Raw genomic sequence first — 17,753 nt, forward strand, 5'->3', positions numbered from 1 at the left:
CAGGAATGATGCCAAAGCTAATGTATACTTTGCACAATAAAAATATTGTAGCTCTTTCACCTGCATGACCTGTGCAGCCTCATATTGTGGCTCTACATGGTAAGCTTTTCCAGCTCCAGTGTGGTTTGAAAAATGTATCTAATCTAAAAATATAAAACCTCACACTGCAGCAGTGGAACAAGAAATACTCCCAGACTCACTCCCAAAAGAAATGCAACAGTTCTTGTCTTGATACAAGAAATTTAAGCAACAGATAACTCTACTTCACCTCACACTGGGAGTTTCCCGGTAAGCTGGTGCTTGAGCCTTGTTTCACAAGAGTTGTGGCAGATGATCCAGACTCCTGACATTCAGGTAATGAAATTGCTCTTGCCTTGGTGATGTTATACATCGGTTTCCCTAGTCACTCATCTTTCAACTAGCAACCACAGTAGACCCTTTCCTACAGTCAGCTGCCTGGGTGAGGCGGAGTGGATCGATGCTGTTACAGACACAGCACGTGGCCCTGAGTCACTTGAATGGCACCATTTCTCCCATGCTCCATGGTCAGGGGAAGAGATACAACCCTGATCCAAGCATTGCTGCTAACAAACGTCCTTGAGGGCAGATTAAGCTCTCGTTTACTCCCATGCAATTCCACTGACTGCCAGAATAAGCTCAGTGAGTGAGGGCTCACCAAGATTACTATATACCAAACTTCGTGATATCATTTTTGCCATGAGTTTTCAGTGACTGTGTTTGTACCACCTGTCTGAGCATTAGATAGTAGTACCTGGTATTTTGAGGTCAAGAAAACAATTTTTTCCCCCATCTTAAAAAGGCCAGTCCTACCGGGAACAAGTGCTGACATTTATACCTGCTGCTTACTCATCGCTCCAGAATAGAGCCGTGCTTGGTTTGACAGCAAACATCTAGTTCAAGAGCTGTTTTCAGAACCTGAGCTGAAACTTAGCCATTCTGTCCAAAATAAGTTTTTTTTTTTTTGAAGAATAGCTCCAGCTGCCCAGATTGAAGTAATTACTACAAAAGATAAACTAGTGTTTTATTCATGGCATTCCAGGAAGAGAGTGCTATTTCCCCTAAATGCTTATTGAAGATTTTACAGAAACCCCAAGTGACTCTAGTAAATAACCCTTAATATACCTCCAAGAGCTATTCGGCTAGGTCCTAAATATATGAATGCCCTCATTCTGTTGTCCTGCTCTAAAAGAGATATTTGTTATGCTAACGAGAGCCTCTTCTCTCAAGAGCTCACCATCCAATCCTAACCAAAAGCCAAATAACCAAATTAGCCAAAGCAGTATTTTATACTGAGTAATCCAGCTTGGTTCATTGACACAGCTAAAATACCTTATACAGATTAAACACGGTCACTGCTAATTTACCCTGTCCTCAGCATCTGTTCTCACTAGCCTCATTATGATCTTTGCCTACAGTTTTCATTTAGATCATGGATTATTCTTTCCCTCCAGTCTCTGCTCTAGGTTGATGCCAAGCTAAGTGTTCTGTGATAGGGAGCTCTTTCCCCATGACTGACTGGAAATAAAAGGATATTGTCACTCAAGTGCTATGTGAATTGTTAACCCTTAACTTTTGTGAGAAAATGAGTTATATTTTGTAACCAAGGAAAAAAGCAAACACATTTTTCCACTCCCTTATGTCTAGAGTATTCAATGGGAATATGAGAAAGAAAAAAGAGTGGAAATGAAATATAACAGCAGACTTTCCCAGAGGGAGGGAAAATAAAACCTAAGAAAAATGTTTGGAGGAAACAGGACTGAAAACCCCAGGGGCCCTTGTGTTTTAATAAATAGTTTTCCTACATTTTTACACCATTATGTGTAATAACCAGAAAGAGAAACAAACTACAGTTTAAAAACTACAGATAATTTACAGCCCTGTATATCTAACAGGCAAAAGTAACTCTAAACATTTAGGTAATCTAAAATCAAACACTTTTGGACAGATTTTCGTCTTGTACCTTGGGCATACTGTGGGGATGCGGGATACTGGAATGAGCAAGTGGCTAATCTCCTGGTTATTTGGGCAAGAGGTGGATTCCTTGCTTAAAAGGCAGGAAAATTGAATTTTGTTACTTGTTTCTATTAATGCACACATATACTGCCTTGGCAGGGTAGAGGGTATTTGGAGTAGATGAAAAAACAGATTGTATTCACTTGGAGATGCTTCTGTACTCTCCTAAGGTGAATAAAAATGAATTCTTCTGGGCTCAGAGGAGTTCCTCTCCTTTTCCTAGGGGTAAGCACTGCCTCAAAAGGGAGAAGAGTTTGTGGACTGGGCTAGGCAGATGATCATACTTATCATTCAAAAGCCACTATATGCATCTAGCTCTTGGTACGTACTGTTTCACGTGGCTACGCATTTTCCAGTATTCAGTTTATTTTTTATTTTTTAAAGTCCTGTCAATGTTTTCAAATGCCAGGAGTCAGCAGAAAGCATTCTCTTTTATTCAGAGGTCTCAGTCCTTACAGTTCTCTGTGGGCCTATTCCAGAGCTTAGCTGTTTGGCTGCTTGTCACTATGACACATGAAAATAATGAGCAGAGTTAATTTATATTATAGTGTTCTGGCTTCAGTGAATTTAGGCTAAAAGAGGTTTTGGTCTGATGGGTTTCAGACGAGCTTTCAGAATGCTCTGCTGGTTTGAGTAACCATGGAAGATCAGCGCAGTGGAACAACAATTTATTTAACCAAGGTAATCATTTGCATGTTTGAGAGATCACAGCTGCTGAAATGCATCCAGTGCTGTTTTATGACACCTACCTACAGAGGTACCATTGACATAAAGATTATATTAGCAGTGTCCAGTGACACAGAAGGGGCTGACGTTGTTGGTACCTTCCTGGCTTTGTGCTGGGGCCCCAGCACTGCCCACGAGCTGGGGCGCCTTGAAGCTCTGCTCTGGTGTGCATTGATTTGTTCCTTGGGCAGAAAAATCTGAAGCACGAGGATGCTTAATACATGTTTAAGCCCCTTCCCTGCATGCTTTTGCACAGCACTGTGGCCTGCATGGTATGGAGAAAGCGGAGCATGTGAGCATGCACTGATGTATTGGAAAGATAGCAAAGGATTAGGCCAGATCCAGGGGGGTTGCTGGAGTAACATATTCACTGAATTTACAGTAATCTGCAGCACAAGTTTTCTCTTGTTTGTTTGTTGTGTAAAGGATGTGCTCCTCACCAAGCACGTGTTGGTGAGAAAACTTCAGTTTGATGCTGCTGCCACCTCAGAGGTCAGGGAATAAGAGTTTCTGCCTGGACATGCGAGGAGGCGACTGTGCGGTGTGAAGGAGGAAAGTAGTGTCCAAAAGTGACATGAGGGAAACAGACAGATCTGTGTAGGGTGCGTAGGGCACTTGCAGGCAGAACTGCTGCATGGCTGAGATGATTTGCAGCAATGTTAGTGTGCCTTCGGGAAAATGGGAGTTCTTCTGCTGGTGGGACTTGCTGTGCCACTGGGCCTGCCCTGGGCACTGAGAGCAGGGCTGAACGGGGCAGGGGTCCCAGCGACAGAGACGTGTTAGGAAGGAGAGGGCGATGCTGCTTCTGTGTTCTGGGGTGCAGGTGCTCTGATGCTGGAGCATCATGAGATCAGACCACAGTAGTTTAGGCCATTCACAGTCTTACACTCCTCTCCTCAGGGTGGGTAAACAAAACAACCACTCAGTGCTTTCTGTGGCTAACATTGCCTTCTGATAGGCAGTGGAGGGTATTTGGCTGTTCTTGCTCGGAGGGAACTGTACCTTTCTCTTTAAGATCTTAGATCTGCACATCTTTCGTTGACTTCTCCAGGAACGTCTCGCAGTTATGTCATTACGTGATGTCTGACTTTAGATGCTAAAAGTTCTGCATCCTTTTAGAGGTAAATAGCATTTGCAAGGTGCAAACAGAGGCACTCTGTACTCTGCAACATCCTCAAAAGTCTGGAAGATACCTTGTCTCTGGTCTAGTGATAAAAATCTTGTTGCTAAGAGCAGTGCTAACAGTGCAGATGCTTAGATAATTATCCTTTGTGGTCCCGTTTTGTACGTGATTATGTTCATCTGTCAACACTTTTTGTAACAGATCCATACAGTTAACACATTTTAGTACTACATCTTTTTCTTTAAAAACAAAACAAAAATACAAAAACAACATAACAGTCACAATTTCAGTCCATGCTGGAGGTTTGCTTACAATCTTGAAGAGCTGGCGAGTGCAAAACACATTTTTCACACTTTAGAGAGAAACACAACATGGTATTAAGTTCCTGGAAGTTTAGAAATGTCCTTAAAGAGCTTTGTGTCCTCATTTCCTTCTCTTCTCAGTGGGCATTTGGATATATGAGGTTTGTTGTTATGTAAAAGCTCTGTGTTGTCTGAGAACCTCAAGCAGAGCTGGGTTCAGTCCACTTTGGGGGGTGATGCTGAAGTGGTCACTGCGGCTGTAGGAGGAGGTCCAACCCCCCTTCACTTCATGAACCTGTGCTTTTTGGTTGCTGGTCAGAGTGCAAGGAGGATCTAGCCAGCAAAGACCAAGATGTTACTTAAACATAAGTGGGAATAGAAATAAGGCTTGAATACAAGAGCATGATCAAAGGCCTGCTTCTTCATGGAAGGACTTCTTTGAGCAATGGTGGCAGGGGAATGATATGCTTCTGTCTGTGAGTCTGGGAAAAGGCATTTAGAATAGCCCACAGCTGAGGAAGAAGGTGGTGAGGTGGCTTTTCTTTGGACACTGTGAAGCTATGGGCATGGGGTTGGGTGGGAAAGGTACAGCATCCACTCAGGGAAACCAGACTCAACCTAGCCCAAAGCAAAATCCTGCAGAGATATACAACATCATCAGGTGTGTCTGCCTACTGACAAATTCTAGTTCCACCTAGTTGTCTCTAACAATTTATTTTGAACTACTTTCAACTGCCCATATTTCAGTTTCAGCTGAATATGTATGATCAACCTGTGGTGAATATAAGTCTAATCAAGTGACACTCTTGCATTCAGCATACAAGTGAGACTAGACGTGGTACCCAGTTGCAAAGTTTAGATTCCACATTCCTTGATTTTGTGGCATGTTTCCGCTTGTGATTTCATGGCTCTGTTACCCATGTGTCTGAGTGCTACAGACACTATCTAATTTCTCTTACAGCACCTCAGATAACTGCTATGAACATTTATCCCATGGATAATTCTTGTTTACCTCTGATATTTGCATTCATAACTATTCGAGATGTAGGCATGCTTCTCATTTAATCTGCAAGAATATGCACTGGTATTCTAGTTTGTTATTCCAGTCAGAAGTACATTTTACCACTGTAAAATATTTTAAAAGGTACAAAATCAAAATTGCAACACCTAGAAATCCCCCCACACCTTAAATAATAATAATAAAAAAGTATCTCCTAACCTAATATATTTTCTGCTGGTGCTGCTTTTTAACAACCAGGTGTATTGGGAAAAAATGCCATTTCACTTTGAGTGGCAACATCGTGGAGCTGTTTGTGTCAAAAGCACAGAATTCTTACAGGTCTAATTATAACTCTCTGTTGAGAAACTTTATGAAGAAAATGAACTGGTACTATATGTAATACAGAAATGTTTTGCTTCCCTGGAGATGCTTTAGCTTGTTATCTTTTGTGGCAGTTACACTGGTACGCTCCAGACAGACTCACAGTGAGACAATATCTTAATAACATCTTAAAAAGTGCTAGAGCATCATAATTTTGTCTGTCTTTTCAGGCCTATTTTAGGCCCATAAACCTCAATTTACTACTGTAAAGACAGATTTGGTTTCCTTTTTCTGAAATGTTGTTCTAATCTGGTGCAAGACCAGATCTCAATCTTTTTTTTTTTTTTTTTCTTCTTATTTTTCTTCATGATAAAAATGCTAAAAGTGTTCTTCACCCATTTGTCCCATTGAAGTAGACAGACCAAAATTTTGAAAAAACTCTGTTTTATTTATGGTAGTATTTTTAGTGTATTTTTTCCAAGTATATTTAAAGATTTTGTATATAAAAAGAGAATCTGTTACTAATGATTTCTTGGGCATTGAAAAGTTAAAGTTAGTTGTATGGCTTTCAAACTCCTGCATTCATGTGCGTATCACTTACTCAAATATAAAACAATTGGTAAAAACAATAACAAAAACAACAACAACAAAATCTTTTCCTCTAAACACTGCCAATTCAATGAAACCAAAGTTTTTCACAGAGGATGTGTAGTTTTCAGATGATTTTTCAGTGGCAGTTGATCAAATCTCATTAGAACCAGGTTGAAAAAGATTCTTTTGACCTCAACATTCTGATTATATTACATTAAGTGTTAAATGTTGAAGTGAAAAGTTTTGGAAAGATTAAGCAAAGTAGTCTGGAATGGGATATTTTGTAAATAAATCATTGTTTTTAAACTCCTTTTCTGGAATGGAATTGAAATCTGCATTTTCTTGTTAATAGAAACTTTGGTCTTCAGACGTCTCTCTGATTTCAGTAGACAGCCACGATCTTTGGGAAAACCAAATCGTCCAGATCAAGACAAATATTTTATTTCATGAAACAGTTGGCATGATGTGTCCTGTGAATTCATTCTAGTTATATCTCCACTGTTTAAGAGAGAACCACAAAAAAAAATACCCTGATGGCTAAACCTTTAGAAGGACCATTTCAGACATTAGCATTTCAGAGGCCTCTCCTTAAAGCAGTGAAGATAAAGTGTTTATGAAATGTGGGAAGCAATGGAATATGCATCAGATTCCCTAGTTATATATGATGGAAGTAATCCAGACTTTCCTCTCACTCTTGGCATCTTGTGTTATAACTTTACTTGATTTTCATTTTTTATTCTAGTGCCAACAATATGCCTAAGCAAGTAGAAGTGCGGATGCATGAAAGTCATTTGAGTCCAGTGGAGCACAGATCCAGGAACATATGTGTGCAGCTTTGCCGGTCGCTCCGCAGGAATCTGCTCCTGACTCTTACTGTATTCGGTAAGCTACAGCTGCTTCTCTGGATGCTCTGTGTATCTGTACTTGTTCCTGGAGGACCACAGCCCCTTTCCACACTCCTCAGCTGTTCTAGCTGAAGTAGGATGCCCTCAGGCACTGTCACTCTAGTTCAGGTGTGCAGAGTGTTATTAACACAGCATGGAACAAGTCCACCCCACTGAGCTACACACCATCTCCTTTTTTAATGGAATGCAACCTAACATCCCAAGGCGAGCCAGATCAATGTAATTCAGTACAACTAACAGCACTGCACTTTTTTTTCCCTCTCAGTTACTTGAAAAGAAAAAGACAAAAACTTTTCAGAATTTCTTTCTCCTCATCTTTTTATCTCTCAATTCTTGCTCTGCTGCTTTTAAGGTTTGTCCCCCTCTCTGTAGCTGTAAGCCAGCACTCAGTGATCTCATGCTGCATATTGCCCCTGGCTTCAACAACTCCCAAATATGGAGCAGTTTGACATTTTATTGTGGTTCACTGGCTTCTTGCCTGGCTCATTTTCACTGAAAGCCTAACAGCCTAACGCAGCAAATTCGTAGACATGCTCTATTTTGTTACTGTTTGAAAGCCCAACTGCAGCTGGTCCTGAGCCGCAAATTTCACATCCATAGTTTTAATCCTTCAAAACCCGTACTGCTGAAGTGTTTATACAGGGTATTTGCTTTGAATCATCTCTAGAAGGTTTCTGATGCAATTCCACAAAAAGTTTTAAATATGTGTATATTTTCCTTTGTATCAAACTGAGACTTCAAAGAGTCATAGTTGCTGCAAATCACAATTTGGGCTTTTCTGTCAAGTTTTATTACACTTGAGACTTTTTAATGGGCTTGGGATCAAGAAGGCAAAGCATCCTGGATATAAATATAAAATATGCATTCACAAAGACTGTATTATGGAAGTAAATGTGGCCTTTTTTCATATAGACAGTGCTTTAGCAGCCTCAGTCCATAGAGAGAGAGGTTTAGGTGTTATCACACTACACTTCTACACGTGATGAAGGGATTGTTTGTGGTAATGACTATTTGAGAGCATTAGTACAATTAGAACAAAAGAATGCAGTCCATCAAAGAGAGGGAGCAGTAAATTGGTACCAAGAGTCAGGTTTTTCTTCAATCAAGTTTTCTTCATGCACTATATTTCAGGTCAGGCACTTAAAAGGATGAAAAACAGCTCTGCGGGAGTTTCAGGTTTGAGTAGAAAAGTGGTGTCTGGTTGCTTGAAAGGATCCATCAGAGCTTGGGGTGGAAAGGGAGCTGGAATCTGCTAGGTCTTTTTTTTTTTTTTTTTTCTCGCTTAATTTCCTATTTTGCTTAATAGTATGCTGATAGTGATAAAACCAGAGATGACCATGTTGCTAACAAATGACTGGCCAAGCTTGAATCTGTTTTCCATGCAAAACTATTCTATATTTCCTGTAGGGTTTTTCCTAGTCTGTAAAATAGCTACTTCTGCTGTCCTTGTTTTCAAGCAGTACCATTCCGATGTTGAGAGCTAGATGTCATACTCAGAAAATCTGGACTCTAACCCTAGCTCTTCTACCAAGCCTGAATGACCTTGTATAATTCACTTCACCTCTTCGTGTCTCAAGTCTGACTATCCCTCAGCATATTACAAGGCCTACTCAGAATTAGTAAACCTCAATAATGTTGTTGGGAAAACATGATGCAGAAGCAAAATAACATAGGAGGCGTAAGCTCAGGACTATTTCTCTTTAATCGTGAGATACATGGCAAGCATGTTACAGCCAGTATTAATTAGAAGGCTAAGCCTTCCAAAATCTGTCTCTGTACCAAAAATCAGCTGCCTTCTTTAAATGTTTTTCTTCTTGGCTTTTCTGCTGGGTAATGAATGCACATTCAGGTATATTTTTCTTGTCTACTTGCTGTCTTTAATTCTGCTTCCAGGTGTCATCCTGGGTGCACTATGTGGGGGTCTTCTTCGTCTAGCAACACCAATTGACCCTGACATCATCATGTTAATAGCCTTCCCAGGAGATATACTTATGAGGATGCTAAAAATGTTGATCCTCCCTTTAATTATCTCCAGTTTAATCACAGGTAAGATCTAATACTTTAAGATGCTTGCTACAGAAATCACCTGGTTTGCTTTTTGTGATGTAAGAAGAGTAATAGTGTGATCCTGGGACTTTGTAGTTACAACATGTATTTTGGAGTTAATTTCTGATTAACTTTATTGGCTTTAATAGGTAGATGCTCTGGTGAATTTATTTTCAAACACATCCACACATACTCCCTTCTTGAACATGAGAATTTTCTTAATATCTAATTCCTGGATTGGACCTTGTAAATAATATGGTAGGATAGTCAAATGCCTAGCATTCTTAAAGCTGTGCTGTCAGCCAGAACATGACCAGTTTGCAGCTATGAAGGGCAAAAGATGGTATCATATCTTCTATATTTTTCAATGTCTCCTGTGCAGTCAGATGAAATCTCAAATGCTTCTCTTCAAAGCAGTAACAGCAGACATTGCTCACATAAGATTTGGAGGGAGAACCTTCAGTAGTCTATGTAGTGGTGAGAATTTTGCACAGACAAGAAATAGGCAGACATTAAACTATGTAAATTAGACAGTATTTTCTGTGATGAGTATTGAAGTGGGTATTGAAACTCTATTTCTTTGTTTGTTTCTTAAAAATAAAACACCTGCAGGACTGTCTGGTTTAGATGCTAAAGCAAGTGGCCGATTGGGAACAAGAGCCATGGTCTACTACATGTCCACCACTATTATTGCTGCCGTGCTGGGTGTGATTCTGGTTTTAGCTATCCATCCAGGGAATCCAAAACTCAGGAAACAGCTAGGTCAAGGGAAAAAGAATGATGAAGTATCTAGTCTGGATGCCTTCTTGGATCTGATACGAAACCTGTTCCCTGAAAATCTAGTCCAAGCATGTTTTCAGCAGGTAAATCCTTCTACTCCTTGGCAATATATTTTTTTTAAACATCTTTTATTTACCATGGTTGTCTGTAGAGTTAATGTCACTAGTTGAATGACATAAATAATGATGCTAAGAAAAATACAGGTCTTAGGTCTTGTACAGGTAAATGAATGAATATTATTTATTGCTGCTTTGTTTTATGTTGTAGTTATTTTGTTTCATAGATTATTTTTTTTTAGAAGAAATATTTTTAGTTTGTTATTAGGTAATCTTAAAAATTTTCCTTACTTTGTATACAGTATATAAGGTCATGAATGCTAGGTTGTGGCTGAATGGATGATGACTTAAAGGATCATTCACCCTGGTTGAATTTGGTTTTGGTCTTACAAAGCTGATGGTTTTATAATGGCCTGTGTATAATGTATAGATGATCTTCATTCAGGTTGGCTGCCAGTGGAAATGTAGTGTGAAACCCAATCTCTCATAACTGCTATTGCTGTACTACAATCCAGATTATATGGGGATAATACACTCAAGTGGCTGACCCACCTACAGGTGGCTCCATCAGGCCAGGCTTGAAGGATGCTGGGAAAGATGCATATTAGACCATGCGTTGCGTGCTGTGTAGGTAAATAATTGTCTGAAAGCTTTCTGCTAATGCTTTATCAAAATGGCTTCACTTTGAGGGGAAAAAGAAATGAAGATGGTATGCTTGCTGATCTTCTGCTTAAACAAAATTCTTCTGTGTGAGCTACTTTTTCCTACAACTAAACTGTTTGGCAGTAATGAGGATTTTTTTTTTTTTTTTTTTTTTTGGATGAAACGGGGTTCATTGCCAAACCTGTTCTTAAATGTTCCTAAGTGAAATGGCATGACAGCTGGAGCTGTGGTTATGGCTGAAGAGTGAAGAGAAAAGGGGGAAGGGAGAAGAGGCCATGGGGGTGGAAGAACAGAGGGCAACCTAAGATGCCAAAAGGATTTGGATTGCTTCACTTCTTTCACAGACTTCCACATTAAAACACATAGTCCTCTGGGGTTTAATGAGAGAACATTCTCAATATTTCCAAATCATCATGGGAATGTCAGTTGTGGTCAAACTGTGGTTGGCCAAACACCACATGTAATATGAAATGTGTTTTGCAAAATTGAGTGAGGGGAGAACAGGGTGCTTATGATTTTTTTTTTTTTTTTTTTTTTTTTTTCTCTTTTTACCATCCTTTCCCCAGTTTAAACTGTGGAAGAGAGAATTAAATTTCTGGTCAGTTGAAAGTTGCTGAATATCTAGACAATGGGACAAAATTCAGGAGAAAAAATAATTAAGCCACACATTTCAAATAGTTTTCTTGGAAAGTTAATATTGCTTTTTCAGTGTGTGTAATATCAATCTTCAATTCAATTCAATTCCATTGTTATGGATTACCAATTCCGTTGATTGTTTTTTAAACTTGCCTATGCAGACCTATTTCAAAGCCCGTAAAAGTCAGTGGACACAGTCCTGGTAATTTAGGTGGCACCTCAAGGATAGTCCCTTACTGAGCTTTTGGTTTTCCTAAGTTTCATCTTACGAGATTCCAAACTAATTGCCATTGAATGCCTCTGCACAGAGCCACCTTTCATTTACAAAGTCAGTCATGCTCCTTTCCAAATGGAACTTGTGCCTTCTATTAGCTCTTAACTGCTCAGTAAGGGAGTTACGTTTTACTTATTCCCCCCTTTGTTTAGTAGGAAAATTAACTTCTTGTAATGGTGTCAGCATATATTTTCTCTTCCTACTTTTATTCAGACTCTCTCCATGAGCATTCAATGTTTCCAGGTTCTCTTAGGAGGAAGCAATTTTTGCAGAGTTCCTGCAGAGTGATTTTGAAGCATGCACAGCAGTGGTGCTATGCAGCAGTAACCTATGTGGGAGTTCTACAAATAATGAAGGGATTAAATAACAATTTTGATATAGCTCATTTGGAAACTGAACTCTGAGCCATCATGGGATTTCAGTACCTGTTGAATTTTTCCACAGTCCACAACAAATTCTTAATTTATAATAGAAACTGCTATTCCAGCAGAGACTTAAGTTCTTGTGTGCCATGAAGAGAAGTGGACTCCTATGTTTAAATATGACTGTAACGCTCAAATGATTTTCAGGCCTCAGGCAATTGTAATCTAAACTTAATGTTAGGCTCAGCATTTTTAGTGCTATGACCTTATGCGATGAAAAGCTGAAGACTTCAGTGACAGCAGCGGAATTTGTGAGTGCTTTAATGTTTTAAGGTTAATTTCTGTGACTCTGCTCTTATATTCTGGCTACCTTACATAAAAAGTTAAGTTGTCTCAGAGAAATTCAAATCTGGAAATAAATGAAAGCATGCAGGCATGTTGGATGGTTTCAGGACAACTGAAGAGTTTCTCATACAGTAGCTGTGTAGGCTTTCTGCCTACAACCCCCTCTGTAGGTGCAGACAGCAGGTTTTGAAAGGAGATATGTAAGGTATGTTACAATGTTATGTGGATCAAATCTGGATCATCATCTATAGTACTACAGTTTGTCATCACAACAAGAAGGAGGTGCAAATGCTGTTTGAAAGGCTAACACACTAGATCTGATGCCTTGCTTAAACTTCATTTCTAGGAAACAAGGAAAGTAGGGAGCAGATGGGAAACAGTGGCAAAACAGTTGTAGCTTCTCAGGCATTCTGCCTGCCTCAGAGCCATGAAAAGGCAGGAAAGGCTCAGGGTGGGAAGTGGGAAAGAAATGCAGTCCCTTCTAACAGAGCAAATCATAGATCTCCCTCTTTATATTCATCCTTCCTGCCCTCCTGCCCCCAGCTGTAACTCAAGCCTGTTTCTCCCTTTACCATTCCTTCCTATCTTTCCATTAACCCTGCCTTTCATATGCCAGGAGAGGTCCAGAGCCATTCAGATTTTGTTGTCTTCTTTTTTAAGGTGGTCAGATTTAGTAGGTGTCTGGCAGCTTAGATACTCTGTTATCTGTCACTCAAAATGTTTTAATTGGAAAGCTCTGGGATTCCATGTGTTTCATTTTGAGCTCACGGTCACTAAGCAAAGTGTTGGAACTGTCGTGAGTTCAAGTCAACCATCAAACTATGATAACTTGAGCTGGACAGCCCATCCTGAATAACAAGCCTTATTATAGAGTTGCTGCTGTGACTGATCTTAGAGGTGCCTGCCTTTTGGTGCTAAATAAATTATATCTATGTGTAACATGCAATCTGTGAAGCACCATGTGTGAACCATCTGGACAAAGGGGCTAACTATCTGTTAAATGCTATGCAGTAGCAATATGGATCAAGTATTTAACATAGTTTTCACACCAGAGTCGTGCTAAAGACTCCCAGGACTTTGTGACACTTGGAACTATTGAAAAACAAACTTATTTTTGGAAGAAGGGGTAAGAGGTTGTGGAATGCATGTCTAATCCTTAAAAATATAGTTTCCTGGAATTTCAAGATAATTTTTTTTAATTACTTCCTGATCTCCCATGTTACATTTGGTCTGTTTCCATTCTTATCCTCCCTTTTTATTGCTTTCAGATCCAAACTGTTACCAAGAAAGTGTTGGTGCCACCACCCATTGAAGAACCACCAAATGTTACTGATGCTGCCTTTGCTATCATGAATGAGACAGTGCGCGAAGCACCAGAAGCCCAGCTGGTCATTAAGAAGGGACTTGAATTTAAGGATGGCATGAATGTCCTGGGTAGGGAAACTTTTTGCCTGTCGAACATGTACATCATATGCATGACACAGTTTTTGGCTGTGACTGGGTAGTCAGTGTTGTCTGATCTGCTTCTCAGTGCAAGTTTAGTCTCCACAAATAATAATCATAAAATGTTATCATCTACCGGCTGCCCTTTGGTCTTTGAGATGAAAATCAAATGGTCTTAGTAGAACTATGGCTATATCATAGAAACAACCAAGAGAATTATTCTGAATTGGCAGCTTTACAGGTATTGTTTGGAGCACTGTGGGGAAGCATGTAGGAGGTACGCAAAATATCCTTTCATCCTACAAGTAGCCTACCTAGACTAATACTAATGCATATTGGCAAAACAGTATGGGGGAGAGCTTCAAGAGCCTGTGCTCTACCCACCCCCTGATGCATTTGAGCTCAGTTGTTTCCAGTAGGTTTCTTGGGCAAGTTGAACTAGATTTTGGCTTGAGGCACAGCCCGAAGTGAGAGGTGGGGTGTGCACCACACCACCCAAGAAAAATCCCAGAGAGGCTTGACACATCTCTGAGTCACAACTCCCTCTCTCTTTCATCTTGGCTGCTGACCTTTACCAGCTGCACATTATGAACAACTGCCATTGTGCCATCTTGTCTGTACAAGACGGCATGTGGGGGTGGTATGAAGGTTTTGCCTATCTCCTACTCCTTCCTGAAGCACCTGTTCAAACTGGGGCGGGGGTGTGGGGGAATGAAGAGTTGCTACACAGCTCCTATTTTCTCCTCTGTGCCTAGATTCAGTTTTATCAGCTCGGAAAGGAGTGCTCCACCTTCACCTTCTTTGTGGATGTGGGTGAAGATGGTCACAAATTAGCCCTCAATTTGTACCACTCATCAGCACGCCTACATTTGGAGATTCATGTGCTCTGGGGCAGCGTGTTCACAGGGCTGAGGCCCACACCCGTGTTTACAGGCACTCTCCTCAGAGTGGGACAGTATGTGGCAGTACCTATTCCACTGCTTTATCTCAATGCTAGGCCATCACTTTTTAGTGGCAAATGGCCCTTTACAGACCCCTTAAAGCTGATGAGCTGTTCCTGCTGAGACTGGCTGCTGTGCCTGCAGATCTGCTCCAGGTGTTGGTGAGCAGGTTGGCAGTGGCTGCTTCACTCAGACACAGGTGAGATAGCATCAGTAAGCTTATCTGAGATGATTTGTTTCTCTGGGAAGCAGCTTGCTCTGCAAGAGCCAGAGCTACTGCACTGTGCTTGCCTCAAAGATGCCTCGTTTCACTCTGCCTCTGTGGGCAGAGGTGATGCTTTAAGGTGCTGATCGATGTTCTGCACCCTGTGCGAGGCAAGAGCTCAGTGTTCATGCTGTTACCATCATCTGCTTTTTTTTTTTTTTTTTTTTTTTTCCTTCTTTCTTAGAACTCTTTATTTTGTGCTAAAACGAAGCAGTATTTCTGATGTGAGAGATGCATTACATTTAGGGTGGGATTTGTGTTGTGCTGGTCCCATCCTGGATAAAAAAAGAGCTAGAAAGCTGAATAAAACTCCTACAGGAAGGAAATGCACAGCATTAAAACTATAGTTTAGGTGGGATATATGCTGCAGTGTTTTGACTAAAGACTCAAATGTTGCAGAGTTTGCTTGCTTTTTTTTCCTTTTTTTTTTCTTTCTTTCTTTTTTTTTTTTTTCCTCGCCCCCCCCCCCCCCCCCCCCCCCCTTTTTTCCCCTCTTTTAAATGAAGAAATGAAAATGTTGGGGAAATGCCATCCAGCTTGCATAAACTCTGCAAACCATGCAGACTCCTGCAAGTATGAGCCAACTTGACTTTTCTGACTAATGTAGCAACTGTTTTGGAAGTAACAGAACAAAACCACCTACAAACATTTTCTGATGCAGTCTGAATTCCAGGAAGTTACTTGGTCTTTGACTAAAAAGCTTTTCATCATTTCTCCATGCTCTGCAGCACACACACATACATTTCACTTCCCTCGTTAAGGACTCAAAAGAAATATATTGGTGCTAGAGAATGACCTTAAATTCAGTGGAATGGATATTTAAAATAATAAAAAAAAGATATTAAACCCAATGTGAAGATATGGGACAGGGTGTCTTTTCCCAGAATACTGGTAGCTAAAATTCCCTTCTTTAGAATGCTTTTGTATCCTGATGGGTTTTTCCTCAGGAATTTCCCAGATTGGTTCACACATTTGATAATACTGAACTCATGCTGTGTTTGAAAGTTTACCCTCAAAGCCAACAATTCCTTTCTGGACACTGAAAATTGCTGGAAGCTAAAGGTTAGCTTTGGAGACACAGCTCAAAAGGAATACATGACAGGCACACTGAAAGTCTAACAGTCTGACATATTATCATAACTTAGTCATTTAAATGTTGGGGTCTAATCCTACTCATACTGAATCTATGATTAGATATCCACTGATGCTGGTTTCAGTGAGGGCAATCTGTTTAATATGAATTCTGTGTGGTTTAGCTTAAAGTGCAGTACCCACCTTCTCCTCCCACCCCTACCTTCTTCATTTAAGGTGGGTACCCCTGGCCTGTGAAAAGTGTGTTCTGGGACTTCAAATTACAAAACTGACTAGTCTGTAGGTTGACTCTGCCATTTTTTTTTTTTTAAAGCTTGCCAAAAATGCTTTTGGTCTCTAGTGACTGTTTTAGCAACAAAGAACAGTCGTGGTGCGGTGCTGTGTTGACTCTCCCATTTGCCAGGGGCTATGAGGTTTCTAGCAATTGCATGGCACTGAAAAGATTAGGGTATAGGTATTTTTTTACTGATCAGATCAACTCAGAAAAAAAGAAAAAAACATAGTTCGACATAGTTCCAATTTCAATTGGAATGTAGTAAAATATTAGAGTAAAGGATGTTCTTCTGAATATGATCATGAAAGTTGAGGGTGAGATCATGTTAAAAAGACCGAAGAGATGTGGAATGCACTATAATCATTCTGAAAAATTGATTAGCAGGTAGTATGAAGACATTGATTAGGTACAAGAACTTTCTAAAAATGTGTTTTTACTTGCTTTTCTTTGTGTTGCATTTTTTTTCCCCATAGGTTTGATAGGATTCTTTATTGCTTTTGGCATTGCTATGGGGAAAATGGGAGAACAAGCCAAGATGATGGTGGATTTCTTCAACATTCTGAATGAGATTGTAATGAAGTTAGTAACTATGATCATGTGGTAAGTTCAAACTCCTATCTTCTAGAACAACAACAGCAACAAAAAAAGATTTAAATAATCTTACAAGACCCTTATATAGCATGTTGTGAACACGGTTTGTTTGTAAACAATGGAATGAAATACTTGGGTTTTTAAAGCCTTAACCGCTATGTTAGAACCAGAACAGCTTTATTTCTATTTGTTGAGGACTATTTAGGAATGATTTTGAAATATTTCTGAAGATGACAGCTTTTGTTCTTTGTTTACTAAAATCCAAGGCATGCAGGTACCGGCAAAGACCTTCAAATGCCACATTTCTTATTGAAGTTCACTATATAGAAGGACACCTAAGCATACAACACCGCCCCACATTAAGAACATCCAAATCTTCCTGGGAGGTTAGCATAATCCCAGGATATTAGCTAGAAGGTATAATTACAAAGAAGCCTGAAGACATACTTTATTTGCTGTCTTCTGTAATAAAAATACTTTACCAGCAAATAAAATTCCAGTGGCTTTCAGTGATGTATAGCTCCTCCCCCCCTAGTTTCTGCAGAACTTGAGTTTTTGAGGCTCACAGCAGTGGGGTCACTGGAAGGTACCCATCCTGTTTTTGAAGTACACCCATCTGTAATAACGGGACCTGGCTTGCCTTCAAGGGAGTGACTTACCCAATTAAGACTGAGCCCTTGTTTACATTTCTGGAAGGGGATTCTCTCTCTTTCTCACTCTCTCTCTCACTCTGTTTCTTCTGAGGGCTTCCCCAGAGCTATTTGTACACAGTGCCAAACCTGTCCAGATCACACAAAACCAGTTTTTCAGAACATATAAGCACATTGCTGCATGTGGCATCATACTACTACCTTTGGCACCTCCAAGGTCTTTTAAGAGCAGAAGTAGCCACTCCAATACAATGCATGTGTCCTGGCTTACTGCTTCCTGTGATTCCCAGGTGTCCCTGGAAATTATTCCATGAGTCACAAGGCTGCAATCTA

The 17,753-nt window shown here is 40.1% G+C and overlaps 1 protein-coding gene across 2 annotated transcripts in view; it reads left to right on the forward strand.

The window, feature by feature from the left end:
- SLC1A2 (solute carrier family 1 member 2) overlaps positions 1–17,753 on the forward strand; it is a 93,233-nt gene that overhangs the window by 49,000 nt on the left and 26,480 nt on the right. For both annotated transcript variants that reach the window (XM_084288172.1, XM_084288171.1), the window contains exons 2-6: positions 6,840–6,979; positions 8,896–9,048; positions 9,661–9,911; positions 13,433–13,598; positions 16,653–16,779. In XM_084288172.1, the coding sequence (XP_084144298.1) occupies positions 6,840–6,979; positions 8,896–9,048; positions 9,661–9,911; positions 13,433–13,598; positions 16,653–16,779 (837 nt within the window). The remainder of the gene's footprint in view (positions 1–6,839; positions 6,980–8,895; positions 9,049–9,660; positions 9,912–13,432; positions 13,599–16,652; positions 16,780–17,753) is intronic.

The sequence above is a fragment of the Netta rufina genome, assembly GCF_964035555.1.
Source record: "Netta rufina genome assembly, chromosome: 5".
Classification (NCBI taxonomy): Eukaryota; Metazoa; Chordata; class Aves; order Anseriformes; family Anatidae; genus Netta; species Netta rufina.